Raw genomic sequence first — 19755 nt, 5'->3', positions numbered from 1 at the left:
CACTTTGGGAGGCCAAGGTGGGTGGATCACCTGAGGTTTGGAGTTTGAGACCAGCCTGGCCAACATGGTGAAACCCCATCTCTACTAAAAATATAAAAATTAGCTGGGCATGGTAAGCGGGCGCCTGTAATCCCAGCTACTTGAGAGGCTGAGGCAGGAGAATTGCTTGAACCTGGGAGGCAGAGGCTGCAGTGAGCCGAGATCGCGCCATCACACTCCAGCCTGGACGACAAGGGCGACAACACTATCTCAAAAAAAAAAAAGATGAGGATGGAAGGTGGATTACCCTGCAGGGCCAGAAAGAGACACTGAGGTTTACGATTAGCGACTGAAGTCAAATTCACAGTCTTCCCTAGTGCCTGCCTCTAGTTTCTGATTTGGTGGCGTTTGGAGCCATTTTAGAAAAGTGATAATTTTCTTCTGCAAATGGTTGTCGCCACATTTGTCATGCTTCCAGCAGGTGGCAGCATAAGTCCACAAGGATCTGGAAACTCCTGCTGGAGGGAGGCCTGGTGATGAGCTGATTGCAGGCCTTCTAACTCCAAACTCACCCTCAGATTCGAGACCAGTGGATAGGCCCAGGAAGTCTCCCACCTTGAGTGATGCTGCACAACCCCTGCAAAAGGGGTTTCCAATTGGATCCTACAGCTAAGATTATTTGGAAGCATGTCCTGTGCCCTTTCTCTGAGAGTTACCCCATTATCTTTGTGTGTCTCAGTGTCTCCCCTCAGGCTTAAAAATAATACCAAAGCTTTTCTCACCCTTTTTAAAAGACTGTCCCCTGACCCTGCCACCTCACACAGTTGTCTTTTCCCTTCATTGCCAAACTTTCAGGATGAGCATACTGTAGCCTTCTCGAAGTGTGGCTTCTGTCCCCCTTCCTCCAGGTGCCAAAGCCAGGGGTCAGTCTTCCCTAGGTTCACCTACTTCCCTGCAGCATCTGACAGACTATCCCTCCTTCCTGCCGAAACTCCTCCTCCACCGCTAAGAATTTAGGCAGTAGGGCCAGGCACGGTGGCTCACGCCTGTAATCCCAGCACTTTGGGAGGCCAAGGCGGGTGGATGACCTGAAGTCAGGAGTTCGAGACCAGCCTGACCAACATGGCAAAACCCTGTCTCTACTAAAAATACAAAAATTAGCCGGGTGTGGTGGCAGGCGCCAATAATCCCAGCTACTCCAGAGGCTGAGGCATGAGAATCACTTGAACTTAGGAGGTGGAGGTTGAAGTGAGCTGAGATTGCGCCACTGCACTCCAGCCTGGGCAACAGAGCAAGACTCTGTCTCAAAAAAAAAAAAAAAAAAAAAGGTGCGGGGCGCGGTGGCTCACGCCTGTAATCCCAGCACTTTGGGAGTCCGAGGCGGGCGGATCACGAGGTCAGGAGATGGAGACCATCCTGGCTAACACGGTGAAACCCCGTCTCTACTAAAAATACAAAAAATTAGCCGGGCATGGTGGCGGGTGCCTGTAGTCCCAGCTGCTTGGGAGGCTGAGGCAGGAGAATGGCATGAACCCGGGAGGCGGAGCTTGCAGTGAGCTGAGATAGCACCACTGCACTCTAGCCTGGGCGACAGAGTGAGACTCTGTCTCAAAAAAAAAAAAAAAAAAAAAAAAGGAATTTAGGCAGTGACCTAGCACTGTGGGAGGCTGAGGTGGGAGGACGGCATGAGCTCAGGAGTTAGAGACCAGTCTGACCAACATAGCGGGACACTTGTCTCTACCAAAAAAAAAAAAAGAAAAAAAGAACTTAGACACACTAAAAGTTGAAGTGGAGAGGAAGGAAAAGAACAAATCCTCAAGGATTGCAGCCATTCAAAAGCCCAGTTCCATCCAATTCATAGATGGGAGCCAATGGCTGTCTTCACTGATCAGGTCACTAACCCAGTAATGGGGGGAGTAAGAGGCCAGGAGGGTTACCCTATTTCTGATCCCTGTACATGGAAACATGAAAAGAAATGCATGCTCCCTCTGACGGGGGACTTGGTTTGGTTCACTGTGCTGTTCCGAGCCTAGAAGAGAGGCTAACACATAGTAGGTGCTCAGCAAGTTTCCCAGGTGAAACACCTTCCCCTCAACTTACGGTAGGGTCAGGTAGCAACAGGAAGGGATCATTAGGCCAGGAGTTTTATTTTTAAAGATACTTTTAGGCCAGGCGCGGTGGCTCACGCCTGTAATCCCAGGACTTTGGGAGGCCGAGGCGGGTGGATCATGAGATCGGGAGATCGAGACCATCCTGGCTAACACAGTGAAACCCCGTCTCTACTAAAAATACAAAAAATTAGCTGGGCGTGGTGGCGGGCGCCTGTAGTCCCAGCTGCTCGGGAGGCTGAGGCAGGAGAATGGCATGAACCCGGGAGGCGGAGGTTGCAGTGAGCCGAGATCATGCCACTGCACTCCAGCCTGAGCAACAGAGCAAGACTCCATCTCAAAAAAAAATTAAAAAATAAAAAATAAAAAAAAAGGCTGGAGTGCAGTGGCACAATCACGGCTCACCGCAGCCTTGGCCTCCTGAGCTCAAGCAATCCTCCTACCTCAGTCTCTCGAGTAGCTTAGTGGTGGGGATTACACATGTGTACCACCACGCCTGGCTAATTAAAAAAAAAAAAGTTTTTATAGAGACAGTGTCTCACTGCATTACCCAGGCTGGTCTCAAACTCCTGGGCTCAAGCAGTCCTCCCGTTTTGGCCTCCCCAAGTGTTAGGATTACAGGTGTGAGCTACTGCACCTGGCCAACATATTTTTAAAGTTATTTTTACTTTATTATTTTTTAAAATGAGATGAGGTCTCACTTTGTTACCCAGGCTAGAGTACAAAGGTGTTATCATAGCACAGTACGGCCTTGAACTCCTGGGCTCAAGTGATCCCACTTTAGCCTCCCCAATAGCTGACTACAGGCACATACCACTGCGTCCAGTTTAAATTCTTAATGTTTTCGTACCAAGGATTCTTTTGGGAGTCTGGTGAAGCCTTTGAACTCTTTTCAGAATAATGTTTTCTAAATCACTTTAAAATATAAAAGGAACACAAGGGAGACCAATTATATTGAAATTAGTTATTAAAATATTTGAGCACAATTTATGTGATAGAATTATAGATATGTTCATTAATGGATTAGGTAGGATTTATTTACATTGAAAACACAAGTAGTTTGGTTCTGGTAGTGATGAAGTGGCTTATAACAGACTAATCCTTCTGTTGATGACAATTATAAACTCTGGTTAGGCCAGACAGGTGGCTCACACCTGTAATCCTAGCACTTTGAGAGGCCAAGATCTGCTGATTGCTTGAGCCCCCGAGTTTGGTACCAGCCTGGGTAACATGGTGAAACTCTGTCTCTACAAAAAAATACAAAAATTAGCCAGGCGGGCCTGGCACAGTGGCTCACACCTGTAATCCCAGCACTTTGGGAGGCCAAGGCGGGCAGATTACCTGAGGTCAGGAGTTCAAGACGAACCTGGTCAACATGGTGAAATGTCGCTTCTACTAAAAATACAAAAATTAACCGGGCGTGGTGGCATATGCTTGTAGGCCCAGTTACTCCGGAGGCTGAGGCAGGAGAATCGCTGGAACCTGGGAGGCAGAGGTTGCAGTGAGCCTAGATTGCACAACTGTACTCCAGCCTGGGCAACAGAGCAAGACCTTATATCAAAAAAAAAAAAAAAAAAAAAAAAAAAAAAAATTAGCCAGGCATGGTGTCACGCGCTTGTAGTCCCAGCTACTAGGGAGACTAAGGTGGGAGGATCACCTGAGCCACTGGGGAGGTTGAGGCTGCAGTGAGCTGTGATTGCACCACTACGCTCCAGCCTGGGCAATAGAGGGAGGCCTGTCTCAAAAAAAAAAAAACAAACAAAAAAACTCTGGGTAAACTATTTATTTATTTTATTTTTAGTTTTTTATTTTTTAATTTTTATTTTTGAAGACGGAGTCTCTCTCTGTCACCCAGGCTGAAGTGCAGTGGCACAATCTCAGCTCACGGCAACCTCTACTGCCCAGGTTCAAGCAATTCTCCTGCCTCAGCCTCCTGAGTAGCTGGGACTACAGGCATGTGCCACCACGCCCGGCTAATTTTCTGTACTTTTAGTAGAGACAGGGTCTCATCATGTTGGCGAGTCTGTCTCAAACTCCTGACCTCAGGTGATTCGCCTGCCTCAGCCTCCCAAAGTGCTGGGATTACAGGCATAAGCCATTGCACCAGGCCCTGGGCAAAATATTTAAAGATCAACATCTAAAGTTGATTTGTCTTCCAATAATACCAAATAGAAAACTGGAGCAACCCAGGGAAGATGGTATCGATCCTGGAAAGAAGGGAAGCACACTGGATGAGACCCATGTTTAACCAGCTTTTCCCCTGAGGGCATCACCCCACTTGCGTGACTCCAGGGGAATAGAGCAGAAAGTGGATGTCTTACTGTGCTGAGGAATCAGGTTGGAGTGTGAGTCTGGAAATTTTGGGAAATAATGAAAATGAGGGAGACACAGAGGAGGAAACCATAAAATCTGCATAGAAATTGCCTTCAAATTCCTTTTTTCTTTTAATTTTTTCTTTAATAGAGACAGGGTCTTGCTATGTTGCCCAGGCTGGTCTCGAACGCCTGGGCTCAAGTGATCTCCCACCTCAGCCTCCCAAAGTGCTGTGAGCCACCACACCTGGCCAGAGCAACCTTTCTTTTTGAGACGGAATCTTGCTCTGTCACCCAGGCTGGAGTGCAGTGGCTCACTGCAACCTCCATCTCCCAGGTTCAAGCGATTCTCCTGTCTCAGCCTCCTGAGTAGCTGGGACTACAGGCGCCCGCCACCACACCCAGCTAATTTTTTGTATTTTTAGTACAGACGGGTTTTCACCATGTTAGCCAGGATGGTCTCAATCTCCTGACTTCGTGATCCGCCTGCCTTGGCTTCCCAAAGTGTTAGGATTACAGGCGTGAGCCACTGCGCCCAGCCCAGAGCAACATTTCATAATGACAAAAAGGTAAATTTACTAGAAAGACATAGCAATCTTAAATGTGCATGCAAACAGTAACAGAATTTTATAACCTGTGAAGCAAAAAATTGATAAAGAGAGAAATGGACAAATTTTCAATCACAGTTGGAGATTTTAACACCCCTCATTTAGTAAGAGATAAAGTAAAGAGACAAACATCAATAATGATATAGAAGAATTGAAAACTGTTGGTCATTTAGGCCTAGCTACGGAAAAACACATCTTTTCAAGTGCACATAAAACATTCACCAAAATATTCTAGGCTCCAAAACAAATCTCAAGAAATTTCAAAGGATTGGAAAATATACAATCTGACATAACAGAAATAAATTAGAAATGAATAACAATAAGATACCTAAAATACTCCTAAACATTTGTATATTAAGTACATTTCTGAAAAACACTTCTGAATGGATCAAAGTAGAAATCACAAGAGAAATTAGATACTATTTCAAAATGAATGACAATAAAAACACATTTTGGGATGCAGCTAAAACAGTTCTTAGATGGAAATTTATAACTTAAAATACTTTAGAAAAGAAGGAGATAGAGTTTTAAAGTTAACTGTCTGTTTCCAGCTTAAGCATGTAAAAAAGAAAGAAGAAATACATAGGAGAGGGAAATAATAAAAATAAGAATAACAATTAATGATGTAGAAAAATCAAGACAAAAATTGGTTCACTGAAAGGATAAATAAGATAAAATTGATAGTTCTCTAGCAAGACTGATCAAGAAAAAAAGAAGACAAAACACAAATAGCCATTATTGGGAATGAAAGAAGGGGTATCATCACATTACAGATTGTACAGATTATTATTATTATTTTTTTTAAGAGACGGGGTCTTGCTCTGTTGTCCATTGCCCAGGCTGGAGTGCAGTGGCATGACTGTAGCTGGCTGCAGCCTGGAACTCCAGGGCTCAAGAGATCCTCCTGCCTCAGCCTCTCAAGTGGCTGAAACCACAGGTGCATGCCACCATGCCTGGCTAATTAAAAAAAATTTTTTTAAAAAATTTTTGTAGAAATGGAGTCTTGTTACGTTGCCCAGGCTGGTCTTGAACTTCTAGCCTCAAGTAATCCTCCCTCGTTATCCTCCCAAAGTACTGGGATTACAGGTGTGAGCCACCATACCCCATCCAGATATTCAATATAATGAAGGAATAGTGTAAATAGCTTTACTTCACAAAATTTAACAACTTAGATAAAATGAGCAAATTCTTTGAAAACATAACTTTCCAAAACATACACAAGAAGAAATGGAAAATATGAATAATCCTACACGTACCGATGAAATTGAATTAATCATTTAAACTTTCCACAGAGAAAACTCCAGGCCCAGATGGCTTTATGAGTAAATTCTATAAAATGTTTAAAGAAGAAATAATACCAATCTTACACAAACTATATTTCAGAAAGTAGAAGAAAAGAAAACTTTTTCCAATTTGTTTTATGTATGTTGATACCAAAATATGACAAGGACATTACAAAAAAAGACCAATATTCCTCATGGAATTTTAAAATTTAAATCATAAAAATTTTTAAATCATAAAAATTTAAAAAATATATTAGCAAGCTGGGGCCAGGTGCGGTGGCTCATGCCTGTAATCCCAGTAGTTTGGGAGGCCGAGGTGGGCAGATCATGAAGCTAGGAGTTCAAGACCAGCCTGACCAATATGGTGAAACCACATCTCTACTAAATATACATCTCTACTAAATATACTAAAATGAGCCAGGTACGGTGGTACATACCTGTAATCCCAGCTACTCAGGAGGCTGAGGCAGGAGAATCATTTGAACCCGGGAGGCAGAGGTTGCAGTGAGCCAAGATCGTACCACTGCACTCTAGCCTGGGCCTCACAGCGAGACTCCATCTCAAAAAATAAAATAAAATAAAATATTAGCAGGCTGGGCATGATGGCAATAAATAAAACAAAATAAAATAAAATATTAGCAGGCTGGGTGTGGTGGCTCATGCCTGTAATCCTATCACTTTAGGAGGCCGAAGGAGAATTGCTTAAGTCTAGCAGTTTGAGACCAGCCTTGGCAACATAGCAAGACCCCCGTCTCTACAAAAAAATTTAAAAGAATTAGCCAGATGTGGTCGGGCGCAGTGGCTCATGTCTGTAATCCCAGCACTTTGGGAGGCTGAGGTGAGCGGATCATCTGAGGTCAGGAGTTCGAGACCAGCCTGGCCAACATGGTGAAACACCATCTCTACTTAAAATACAAAAATTAGCCGGGCGTGGTGGCAGGTGCCTGTAATCCCAACTACTTGGGAGGGTGAGGCAGGAGAATTGCTTGAACCCGGGAGGTGGAGGTTGCAGTGAGCCGAGATTGCGCCATTGCACTCCAGCCTGGGGGACAAGAGTGAGACGTCTCAAAAAAAAAGAAAAAAAATTAGCCAGACATGGTGATGCACCTGTAGTCCCGGCTACTCTGGAGGCTGAGGTGGGAGGATTGTTTGAGCCTAGCAGGTTGAGGCTGCACTAAGCGATGATCATGCCACTGCACTGCAGCCTGGGCAACAGAGCAAAACCCCATCTCCAAAAAAAAAAAATTACCGGCCAGGTACAGTGGCTCATGCCTGTAATCCCAGCACTTTGGGAGGCTGAGGTGGGCAGGTCGCCTAAGGTCAGGAGTTCGAGACCAGCCTGGCCAATGTGGTGAAACTCCATCTCTACTAAAAATACAAAAATTAGCCGGGTGTGGCAGGCGCCTGTTAATCCCAGCTACTCAGGAGGCTGAGGCAAGATAATTGCTTGAACCTGGGAGGCGGAGGTTGCAGTGAGCAGAAACTGCACCATTGCACTCCAGCCTGGGCGACAAGAGCAAGACTTTGTCTCAAAAAAAAAAAAAAAAAATTAAACTGAATCAAGACATATATAAAAATGATGATCTAGTCTCAATTCAAGTTTGGTTAACATTTGAAAAATCAATGTATTATGTAATTGCAGTTTTTGCCGTTATTTCATTGGCAAAACAGCAATTACTTTTCCACCAACCTAATAATTCACCATATTATAGAATTAAAGGAGAAAAATAATACAATTGTCCAAATAAAAGTAGAGAAAGCATTTGTCAAACTTCAACAATTAACAGTTGTGATAAACAAAACTCAACAAAATTTTAACAGCCTGATAAAGAACACCTATGAAAAACCTAAGGCTAATATCACACTTAATAGTAAAATATTGAACAGTCTCCCGCTAAGATCATGAACAAGGCAAGGGTGTCTGTTCTCACTATTTCCACGTAACACTCTGTTGGAAGTCCAGTACAATAAGGCAAGGAAAAGAAATAAAAAGTGTAAAGATTGGGAAGAAAGAACTAAAACAGTCATTATTCACAGATAATATGATTACATATTTAGAAAAATCATTGAGAATCTACAAAAAACTGTCATAATAAGCAAAAGTACCAAGGTTTCAAGGACATAAAATCAATATGTAAAAATTGGTTTCACATATATACCAAACAGCAAAGGACTGGAAAATAGAAAAATTTTAAATTATTATAATTTCACTAAGAAAAACAAAATACTGAGGAATAGATTTAATACAAGGTGAGCAGGGCATTGTCGAGGGAAATTGACTAAATAACTGGAGTGATACACCATGTTTGTAAATTAAAAGCCTTAATATTGTTAACGTGTCAGTTCTCTCCAAGCTTATTTACAGATTCAACCCAATCATCATAATCTCAGAAAAGTTTTGATTAGAAATTGACAAGATGGGCCGGGCACGGTGGCTCACACCTGTAATCCCAGCACTTTTGGAGGCCGAGGTGGGCTGATCACAAGGTCTGGAGTTCGAGACCAGCCTGGCCAATATGGTGAAACCCCATCTTTACTAAAAATACAAAAATTAGCCGGGCATGGTGGTAGGTGCCTGTAGTCCCAGCTATTCGGGAGCTGAGTCAGGAGAATCGCTTGAACCCGGGAGGGGAGGTTGCAGTGAGCCGAGATCCCGCCACTGCACTCCAGTCTGGGCAACAGAGTGAGACTCTGTCTCAAAAAAACAAAAACAAAAAGAACTTGACAAGATGATTTGAAAACTTATATAGAAATGCAAAACACTAGAATAGCCAAAACAATCTTTTTTTTTTTTTTTTTGAGACAGGGCCTCGCTTAGTTGCCCAGGCTGGAGTGCAGTGGCATGATCTTGGCTCACTGCAACCTCGACCTCTTTAGACTCAAGTGATCCTCCTGCCTCAGCCTCCCAAGTTGCTGGGAATGCAGGCACACACCACCACACCTGGCTAATTTTTTGTATTTTTTTGTAGAGACAGGGTTTTGCCAAGTTGCCCCAGCTGCTCTCAAACTCCTGGGCTCAAGTGATCTGCTCGCCTCGGCCTCCCATATGCTGGGATTACAGGTGTGAGCCACTGTGCCTGGCTCAAAACAATCTTAAAAAGTAAAAGAAACAAAGTTGGAGGACTTCTACTAAATGATTTTAAGGTTTAATATAAAGCTACAGTAATAAAAAATAATGTGGTATTGTTATAGGGAAAATATATACATCAGTGACACAGACTAGAAAGTCCATAAACCATTCCTCATATATATAGTTAATTTATTTTTGATAAAGGTACACAGGTATTCAATGGGAAAAGAGTCTTTTCATCAAATAATGTTTTGAAAACTGGATCTTCACATGGGTTGAGTGCGGTGGCTCCCACCTATGGTCCTGGCACTTTGTTAGGCTTGAGCCCAGGGGTTTGAGACCAGCCTGGGCAACATAGGGAGACTCCATCTCTACAAAAAATAAAATTAGTGGGGCATAGTGGCATGCACCTAAAGTCCTAGCTACTCGGGAAGCTGAGGCAGGAGGACTGCTTGAGCCCAAGAAGTCGAGGCTGCAGTAAGCTAGGATCACACCACTGCGCTCCAGCCTGGGCGACAGAGACCAAAAAAAAAAAAAAGATATTCTTGGCTGGCCACAGTGGCGCACACCTGTAATCCCAGCACTTTAGAAGGCCGAGGCAGGTGGATCACTTGAGGTCAGGAGTTCGAGACCAGCCTGGCCAATATGGTGAAACCCCATCTCTACTAAAAATACAAAAATTAGCTGGGTATGGTGGGGCATGCCTGTAATCCAAGCTACTCAGGAGGCTGAGGCAGGAGAATCGCTTGAACCTGGGAGGCAGAGGTTGCAGTGAGTCGAGATCGAGCCATTGCACTCCATCCTGGGTGACGGAGTGAGACTCTATCTCAAAAAATAGAAAAAAAAAAAGAAAAAAAAGAACTTTGTCTTTCACTTCATATTATATACAAAAATTAATTTAAGACAGGTTATAGATATAAATACAAAGCCTCAAATCATAAAGCTTTTAGAAGCAAAGAAGAATATCTTTCTTATTAAGGTAGGGAAAGATGTCTTAGAGAGGATACAAAAGGCATTAACCATAAATGGGACAAAAAAGATAAAATGGACTCATCAGAACTAAAATGTCTGCTCATTAGAAGACACTGTTGAGAAAATGAAGAGACAAGCCACAGGTTGGGAGAAAATCTTTTCAATGCAATGCAATACTTTTTTTTTTCTTTTGAGACAGAGTCTCTCTCTCTCAGGATAGAGTGCAGTGGCACGATCTCACTACAACCTCCGCCTCCCGGGTTCAAGTGATTCTCCTGCCTCAGCCTCCCCAATAGCTGGGATTACAGGTGTGTGCCACCATGCCTGGCTAATTCTTTTTGTATTTTTAGTAGAGACAGGGTTTTACTGTGTTGGCCAGGCTGGTCTCAAACTCCTGACCTCAAGTGATCTGCCTGCCTCAGCCTCCCGAAGTGCTGGGATTACAGGAGCCAAGATGGCGCCACTGCACTCCAGCCTCGGTGACAGAGTGAGACTTTGTCTCAAAAAAGAAGAAAAGAAAAGACATTCAACATCATTAGTCACCAGAGAAATACAAATTAAAGCCACAATGAGATATCAACATGCACCCACCAAATAGTTCAAATTAACAACACTGACAATGCCGAATGTTGACAAGGGTGTAAACGACGAGAACTCTCATATATTGCTGTTAGAATATGAAATGGCACTGTTAGTCGTGGTAGTTACCTGTATGAGTCTGTGGCAACCTCCATTCTTGCCTTCTCAGAAGAAAGAATTCGACTGAGGGCCATAAGGCATAAGGAGAAAGATCAAGGCAAGTTTTAGAACAGGAGTGAGTTACTAAAAAGCTTTAGAGCAGTAAGGAAAGGAAGGAAAGTACACTTGGAAGAGGGCCAAGTGGGCGACTCGAGAGACCCTAGTGCACAGCTCGACATCTTGACTTGGGGTTTTGCACGTTGGCCTACTTCCGGGGTCTTGTTCTCCCCATTCCTTGGATCTTATTGGAAAGCTGCTGATCACCAATTTCAGGTGTTTTCCATCTATTAAGAGACGGCCTTTCCCTGCACTGGCTGTGATCAATTATTACTTTAGAGAGATAGTTAACAACCTCCTGACCATCACCGAATGGTTGCCCGACACTCCTTGTGTATGTGGGGAGCCTTCTCCTGGCCTGTTCATACCTGACTAGCTACCTACTGTAGCGGCTCAGCCATTTTGGAAAAGTGTTTGACCGTTTGTTATAAAGTTAAACACACACAAACTCTGACAGTTTATAAGAGTATAAAGTTAAATGTATACCTACTCTTATGACTCAATTCCACTCCTAAATATTTTCTCAAGAGAAATGAAAACATATGTCCACAAAAAGACTTGTATAACAATGTTTGTAGCAGCTTTATTCATAACAGCCCAAAACTGGAAAGAACTCAAATGTCCATCAGGAGGAGAATGGATAAACAAGCTGTAGTATATTAAGGCAATGGAATATCACTTAGCACATTTTTTTTTTTTTTGAGACAGGGTCTCCCTCTGTTGCCAAGGCTGGAGTGCAGTGGTGCGATATCAGCTCACTGCAGCATCTACCTCCTGGGCTCAAGCAATCCTCCCACCTCAGCCTCCCAAGTAGCCGGGAACACAGGTGCACGTCACCACACCCAGCTAATTTTTAAATTTTTTTAGAGACGGAGTCTCCCTATGTTGCCCAGGCTGGTTTCAAACTCCTGGTGCTCAAGCGATCCTCCTGCTTTGGCCTTCCAAAGTGCTGGAATTACAGGCATGAGTCCCTGCACCCAGCCTACTTAACAATTTTTAAAAGCTATGTATTCATTCAACAACGTGGATGACTCAAAAATCTTACATAGAGCGACAAAAGCTAGAACTAACAAGCAACACTAATCACTGGTCATAGAAATCAGAAAAGTGGTTGTCAGAGTAAACAGACAACCTACAGAATGGGAGAAAATATTTGCAAACCATGCACTCGACAAAGGTCTAATATCTGGAATCTATAAGGAACTTAAAGAATTCAACAAACAAAAAACAAATAACTCCATTAAAAAGTGGACAAATACACGAACAGACACTTCTCAAAATAAGACAAGAGTGGCCGTGCGCAGTGGCTCATGCCTGTAATCCCAGCACTTTGGGAGGCCGAGGCGGGTGGATCACCTGAGGTTGGGAGTTCGAGACCAGCCTGAGCAATATGGAGAAACCCATCTGCACTAAAAATACAAAAATTAGCCAGGTGTGGTGGTGCATGCCTGTAATCCCAGCTACTTGGGAGGCTGAGGCAGGAGAATCGCTTGAATCCAGGAGGCAGAGGTTTTGGTGAGCCAAGATCACGCCATTGTACTCCAGCCTAAGCAACAAGAACATAACTCCGTCTCAAAAAATAACTAACTAACGAACTAACTAACTAACTAAATAAATAATAAGACAAGAGTGGCCAAAAAACATGAAGAAATGCTCAACATCACTAATCATCAGAGAAATGCAAATCAAAACCACAATCGGGGCTGGGCCAGGTGCAGTGGGTCACACCTGTAATCCCAGCACTTTGGGAGGCCGAGGTGGGTGGATCACTTGAGGTCAGGAGTTTGAGACCAGCCTGGCCAACATGGTAAAACGCCATCTCTACTAAAAATACAAAATTAGCCAGGCGTGGCAGCTCATACCTGTAATCCCAGCTACATGGGAGACTGAGGCATGAGAATCACTTGAACCCGGGAGGCGGAGGTTGCAGTGAGCTGAGATGGCACCACTGCACTCCAGCCTGGACAACAAAGCGAGACTCTCAAAACAAAAACAAAAACAAACCACAATGACATACCATCTCACACCAGTCAAAATGGCTATTCCTAAAAAGTCAAAAAACAACAGATGCTGTCAAGGCTGTGGAGAAAAGAAAACACTCATATACTGTTGGTGGGAATGTAAACTAGTCCAGCTACTGTGAGGCAAGCAGTTTGGAGATTTCTTTTTTTTTTTTTTTTGAGACGGAGTTTCACTCTTGTTGCCCAGGCTGGAGTGCAGTGGCTCGATCTTGGCTCACTGCAGCCTCTGCCTCCCCGGTTCAAGCAATTCTCCTGCCTCAGCCTCCCAAGTAGCTGGGATTACAGGTGCGCGCCACCACGCCCAGCTAATTTTTAGTAGAGACGGGGTTTTGCCATGTTGCCCAGACTGGTCTCGAACTCCGACCTCAAGTGATCCACCTGCCTCAGCCTCCCAAAGTTTTGGGTTCACAGGTGTGAGCCACTGCGCCCGGCCGGTTTGGAGATTTCTAAAAGTACTTAGAACTACCATTCGTTCCAGCAATCCATTCCTGGGTATATATATTATTAAAAGAAATACACATAAATATATATAAAATATATTTTTCTTTTAATGACCTTCACCAGGAGGCAGAGCTTGGAGTCCCGATTTTCTCCTGTAGCTGTGGCCTGGACATGGCGGCTCCCGGCCCTGTGACTCCGGAGGTCCCCTTGGAACCATGGAAGCCCCCAGTCATTGAGGGGTTTAGCCCCACTGTTTACAGTAATCCAGAGGGTTTCAAGGAAAAGTTCCTTCACAAGAGCCGCGAGAACCACATGGTACCCATAGATTGCCTGGGCATGGCGACCGCCCTCACCTACGGCCTCTACTGCTTCGACCAGGGCCACAGCCGGCACTCTCAGCTCATGATGCGCACCCGGATCGCTGCCCAGGCCTTCACGGTCGCCGCCATCTTGCTGGGTCTAGTCACAACCGCTATGAAGTCTCAATCCTGAGCCCATGGTCTGGCCTTGAAAGCTCTGCAAAGATCATTCCAAAACCCAGGAGCAACCACTGGCCCTACCATGGGACTTAGTTCTTCCTCCCCTTTGAGAGAGGCCCCAGTGTCGTTGGGAGAGGAAGTGATCCTTTGTGTAACCGTAACTAAAATACTTTTTCAAAAATCCCAGATTCTGTTGTTTGAATGTTACATACCTCTATTTGTGCCACATCTCTTCCACTCCCCTGCTTAATAAACTTGAATCCATTTATAAAATGTACATAAAGTTATTATTTTTGAGACAGAGTCACTCTGTCACCCAGGCTGGAGTGCAATGGCATGATCTCAGCTCACTGCAACCTCCACCTCCCGGGTTCAAGCTATTTTCATGCCTCAGCCTCCCAAGTAGCTGGGATTACAGGCGGCCCCCACCACACCCAGCTGATTTTTGTATTTTTAGTAGATAGGAAGTTTCGCCATGTTGGCCAGGCTGGTCTCGAACTGCTGATCTCAAGTGATCCACCTGCCTTGGCCTCCCAAAGTACTGGGATGACAGGAATAAGCCACTTTGTCTGGCCTATATAAATATATATAGTATATTAAATTATTATTATTTGAAATGGAGTCTCACTCTGTCACCTAGGCTGTAGTGCAATGGCGCGATCTTGGCTCACTGCAACCTCTGCCTTCCAGGTTCAAGCGATTCTCATGCTTCAGCCTCCCAAGTACCTGGGATTACAGGCCACCAAGTCTGGCTCATTTTTTTTTGTATTTTTAGTAGAGACGGGGTTTCACCATGTTGGCCAGACTGGTCTTGAACTCTTGGCCTCAAGTCATCTGCCCGCCTCGGCCTCTCAAAGTGCTGGGATAACAGGCGTGAGCCACTGTGCCCAGCCATGTTAAATTATATGTATATGTGTGTGTGTGTGTTTATATATATATATATATATTTATATATATATATTTTTTCAAGGTGGAGTTTTGCTCTTGTTGCCCAGGCTGGAGTGCAATGGTGCCATCTCGGCTCACCGCAACCTCCATCTCCCGAATTCTAGCGATTCTCCTACCTCAGCCTCCTGAGTAGGTTGATTAGGCTGGTCTCGAACTCCTGACCTCAGGTGATCTGCCTGCCTCGGCCTCCCAAAGTGGTAGGACTACAGGCGTGAGCCACCGTAAATTATATATTAAGTGTATAATATATTATACATATTAAAATATAATAAATCATTCTACCAAAACGACACATACACTTGTATGTTTATCACACCACTATTTACAATAGCAGAGACATGGAATCAACCTCAGTCCATCAATGTTGGACTGGGTAAAGAAAATGTGGTACATATACACCATGCAATAGTATACAGCCATAAAAAAAAAATGAATGAAATCATGTCCTTTACAGCAACATAGATGCAGCTGGAGGCATTATTCTAAGCAAAGTAACTAAGGAACAGAAAACCAAATACCGCATGTTCTTCCTTATAAGTGGGAACTAAACATTGGGTACTCAGGGACATAAAGACAGCAGTAATAGACACTGGGGACTACTAGGTGGGGAGGGAAGGAGGAAAAGTTTTGAAAAACCAACTATTGGCCGGGCACGGTGGCTCATGCTTGTAATCCCAGAACTTTGGGAGGCTGAGGCAGGCAGATCACAAGGTCAGGAGTTCCAGACCAGCCTGGTCAACATGGTGAAACCTCATCTCTACTAAAAATACAAAAACTAGCCGGGTGCGGTGGTGGGCACCTGTAATCCCAGCTACTTGGGAGGCTGAGGCAGGAGAATTGCTTGAACTCGGGAGGCAGAGGTTGCGGTGAGTTGAGATTGCACCACTGCACTACAGCCTGGATGACAGAGCAAGACTCTGTCTTGGAAAAAAACAAAAGAAAAACCAACTATTGGGTACTATGCTTACTACCTGGGTGATGGCATCAATTGTACCCCAAACCTCAGCATCACACAACATATCCATGTAACAAACCTGCACATGTACCCGCTGAATATAAAATAAAAGTTGAATTTTTAAAAAATTTATATTTATTTATTTTGAGATGGTGTCTCACCCTGTTGCCCAGGCTGGAGTGCAATGGGGCAATCTCGGCTCACTGCAACCTCCGCCTCTCAGGTTCAAGTGATTCTCCTGACTCAGCCTCCCGAGTAGCTGGGATTACAGGTGGGCACCACCACACCCGGCTAATTTTTTGTATCTTTAGTAGAGACAGGGTTTCACCATGTTGGCCAGGCTGGTCTCGAACTCCTGACCTCATGATCTGCACACCTCGGCCTCCCAAAGTGCTGGGATTACAGGCGTCAGCCACCGTACCTGGCCGCTAAATTTTTTTTTTTTTTTGAGATGGAGTCTGCTCTGCTGCCCAGGCTGGAGTGCGGTGGCGCAATCTCGGCTCACTGCAACCCCTGCCTCCTGGGTTCAAGTGATTCTCCTGCTCAGCCTCCTCAGTAGCTGGGGTTACAGGCGCCCATGACCACGCCTGGCTAATTTTTGTATCTTTAGTAGAGACAGGGTTTCACCATGTTGGCCAGGCTGGTCTGGAGCTCCTGACCTCAAGTGATCTGCCTGCCTCAGCCTCCCAAAGCGCTGGGTTTACAGGTATGAGCCACCACAGCTGGCCTAAAAATGGAAATTATTAATAAAGAGTCACGGCGCAGGAAGAGGAAGATGTTAGAGATTACAATTTGACTGAGGAACAGAAGGCAATGAAGGCCAAGTATCCGCCAGTCAATAGGAAGTACGAGTATTTGGATCATATGGCGGATGTGCAGTTACACACATGGGGAGATACTCTGGAGGAAGCATTCGAGCAATGTGCAATGGCCATGTTTGGTTACATGACAGATACTGGGACAGTGGAGCCCCTCCCAACAGTAGAAGTAGAAACCCAAGGAGATGACTTACAGTCTCTTCTGTTTCACTTTTTGGACGAATGGCTTTATAAGTTCAGTGCTGATGAATTCTTCATACCCCGGGAAGTGAAAGTACTTAGTATTGATCAAAGAAATTTCAAATTACGATCAATTGGGTGGGGAGAAGAATTTTCATTGTCCAAGCACCCTCAGAGAATAGAAGTCAAGGCAATAACATATTCAGCAATGCAGGTCTATAATGAAGAGAAGCCGGAAGTTTTTGTGATCATTGACATTTAAGACACCAAAAAAGAAAAGACTCCTATGAAGAACTGTTTTTTTTTCCCTCTTCCTTTTGAGAAGACACTATGAATTAAATTCTACAGCATCTTTTGATATATGGAAATTTGTAGAACAGAAATGTTTTAAAGTGTGACTTTCAGAAAGGGAAAATCAGGGCACAGCCTTGCTCTGTGTTCCCCAAATATTCAGACTTTAAAGAATTCTTCAACCCCCAAGGGAGAGTTATGGTCCTTTGATTCTCTGCTGCGGCAGTAGGTGCCTCATGCTCTTCCAGTGCAATGCAAGCCCTCCAGCCTTGCCCCAGAGACGAGCACTGATGTCAGCAGCAGCCTGAGGCTGAATCCAGGTTGAAAAAAGAATAACTTGAAAAAAATATATTTCCACACACAGAATTTTGTTTTTCTTCCAAGTTGGTTAAGACATATATTTTCTTTCTTTCTTTCTTTCTTTTTTTTTTTTTTTTTTGAGACGGAGTCTCTGTAGCCCAGGCTGAAGCGTGCAGTGGTGTGAGTGAGCTCGGCTTACTGCAAGCTCCACCTCCCGGGTTCATGCTATTCTCCTGCCTCAGCCTCCTGAGTAGCTGGGACTATAGGCACCCATCATCACGCCTGGCTAATTTTTGTATTTTTAGTAGAGACGGGGTTTCACGGTGTTAGCTAAGGATGGTCTTGATCACCTGACCTTGTGATCCGCCTGCCTTGGCCTCCCAAAGTACTGGAATTACAGGCATGAGCCACCACGCCCGGCCACAAGACATATATTTTCTATATATACATCAAGGGAGGTTGTGTTTTAGGTTGCTGTAGGACAGAGCTATCTTGTATTCCAGTTGGTTTTTGTAGAGAAACAATTAGACTTCTCTAGATAGAGCCCTGATTTTTCTCTCATGCTTCCACTTTTTTAAAAGCACTAATGATATTTCCTGTTTTCTCATAAGAAAAAGTCAATACTATGCCTTACAAAGAGACCTTTCCTTCTAATATAGAATTTTACTTGAAAGTGAGTATGTGTGTATAACTAGAGAATAAGAGCATTTTTGAAAAATTAAAAAAAAGAAATTATTAATAAATAAATAATAATGAGAAAAAAATTTTGAAAGTGAAAAAAGAGAAAAGTGGGTGTCTGCAGGGGTAGGGTAGAGACTGAATGGAAAGGCACCCAGAGAGTTTTCTGGGGTGTTGAAAATATTCTATATCTTGAAAGGGGTGGTGATTACACAAGATGTACACAATTGTCAAAACTAATCAAACTGTATGCTTAGGATTTGTGCATTTTATTGGATGTAAATTATACATTAATTTAAAAAATATAGGCTGGGAATGGTGGCTCATGCCTGTAATCCCAGCACTTTGGGAGGCCGAAGTGGGCATATCATTTGAGCTCAGGAGTTCAAGACCAGCCTGGGCAACATGGCAAAACCCCGTTTCTATAAAAAATACAAAAAATGGCCCAATGTGGTGGTGCATGCCTATAATCCCAGCTATTAGGGAGGCTGAGGTGGGAGGATTGCTTGAGCCCAGGAGGCAGAGGCTGCAGTGAGCTGAGATCACGCCACTGCACTCCAGCCTGGGCGACAAGACAACTTGACCTTACTGTTTTAGGCTGGCCCTCATGTCTGTGTGCGGTGGCTGCCACCACTCTAATACTTTTATAAAGGGCCTCAAAATCACAAACTATGCTCAACTCACTCTACAGTTCTCATAATTTTCAAAATATATTTTCTTCTTCACACCTGACACATACACTTTCTGTCCTCCGGCTGCTTCAGCTATACTCACTCTTTGTTGAGTCTCCCACAATTACCGTTGTTCCTGGCCTGGACTTCAATCCAGCCTCCCACATTATTCCTGATACCACACCTGACCCCCATGACTGTATCTCTCTGATCCACCTGACATTCACTTCATTTCCCCATATTTCCTTCTTTCCTGTTCCTCACCCTGATCACATTTGGTTTATTGATGGCTGTTCCACCAGGCCTAATCGCCACTCACCAGCAAAGGCAGGCTATGCTATAGTATCTTCCACATCTATCATTGAGGCTACCATGCTGCCTCCCTCCATTACCTCTCAGCAAGCTGAACTCATTTCCTTAAATGGGACTCTCATTCTTGCAAAGGGACTGTGTGTCAATATTTATACTGACTCTAAATATGCCTTCCATATCCTGCTCCACCATGCTGTTATATGGGCAGAAAGAGGTTTCCTCACTACCCAAGGGTCCTCTATTATTAATGCCTCTTTAATAAAGACTCTTCTTAAGGCCACTTTACTTCCAAAAGAAGCTGGAGTCATTCACTGCAAAGGCCATCAAAGGGCCTCAGACCCCATTGCTCAAGGCAACAATTATGCTGATAAGACAGCTAAACAAGCAGCTAGTATTCCTATTTCTGTTCCTCACAGCCAGTTTTTCTCCTTCTCATCAGTCACTCCTACTTACTCTCCCACTGAAGTTTCCACCTATCAATCCCTCCCCACTCAAGACAAATGATTCTTAGACCAAGGAAAATATGTCCTTCCA

The 19755-nt window shown here is 44.1% G+C and overlaps 2 protein-coding genes across 2 annotated transcripts; both read left to right on the top strand.

The window, feature by feature from the left end:
• The first annotated feature begins 13760 nt into the window (after window positions 1–13760).
• On the top strand, window positions 13761–14081 carry LOC100462434 (HIG1 domain family member 2A-like). The gene has a single exon (XM_002812975.3). It carries the CDS (start codon window positions 13761–13763, stop codon window positions 14079–14081), a length of 321 nt encoding a protein of 106 aa, XP_002813021.2.
• A 2648-nt stretch (window positions 14082–16729) lies between these two features.
• LOC100432472 (protein archease-like) lies at window positions 16730–17309 on the top strand. The gene has a single exon (XM_054549975.1). It carries the CDS (start codon window positions 16785–16787, stop codon window positions 17229–17231), a length of 447 nt encoding a protein of 148 aa, XP_054405950.1. The 5' UTR covers window positions 16730–16784; the 3' UTR covers window positions 17232–17309.
• Window positions 17310–19755: the final 2446 nt, after the last annotated feature.

The sequence above is a fragment of the Pongo abelii genome, chromosome 11, assembly GCF_028885655.2.
Source record: "Pongo abelii isolate AG06213 chromosome 11, NHGRI_mPonAbe1-v2.0_pri, whole genome shotgun sequence".
NCBI classification, from domain to species: Eukaryota; Metazoa; Chordata; class Mammalia; order Primates; family Hominidae; genus Pongo; species Pongo abelii.
This window is presented reverse-complemented; position numbering and strand designations above follow the sequence as displayed.

Coding starts and splice junctions, on each gene's coding strand:
- LOC100432472 (XM_054549975.1), top strand. CDS start 16,785: ATGAAGGCCAAGTATCCGCCAGTCAATAGGAAGTACGAGTATTTGGAT.
- LOC100462434 (XM_002812975.3), top strand. CDS start 13,761: ATGGCGGCTCCCGGCCCTGTGACTCCGGAGGTCCCCTTGGAACCATGG.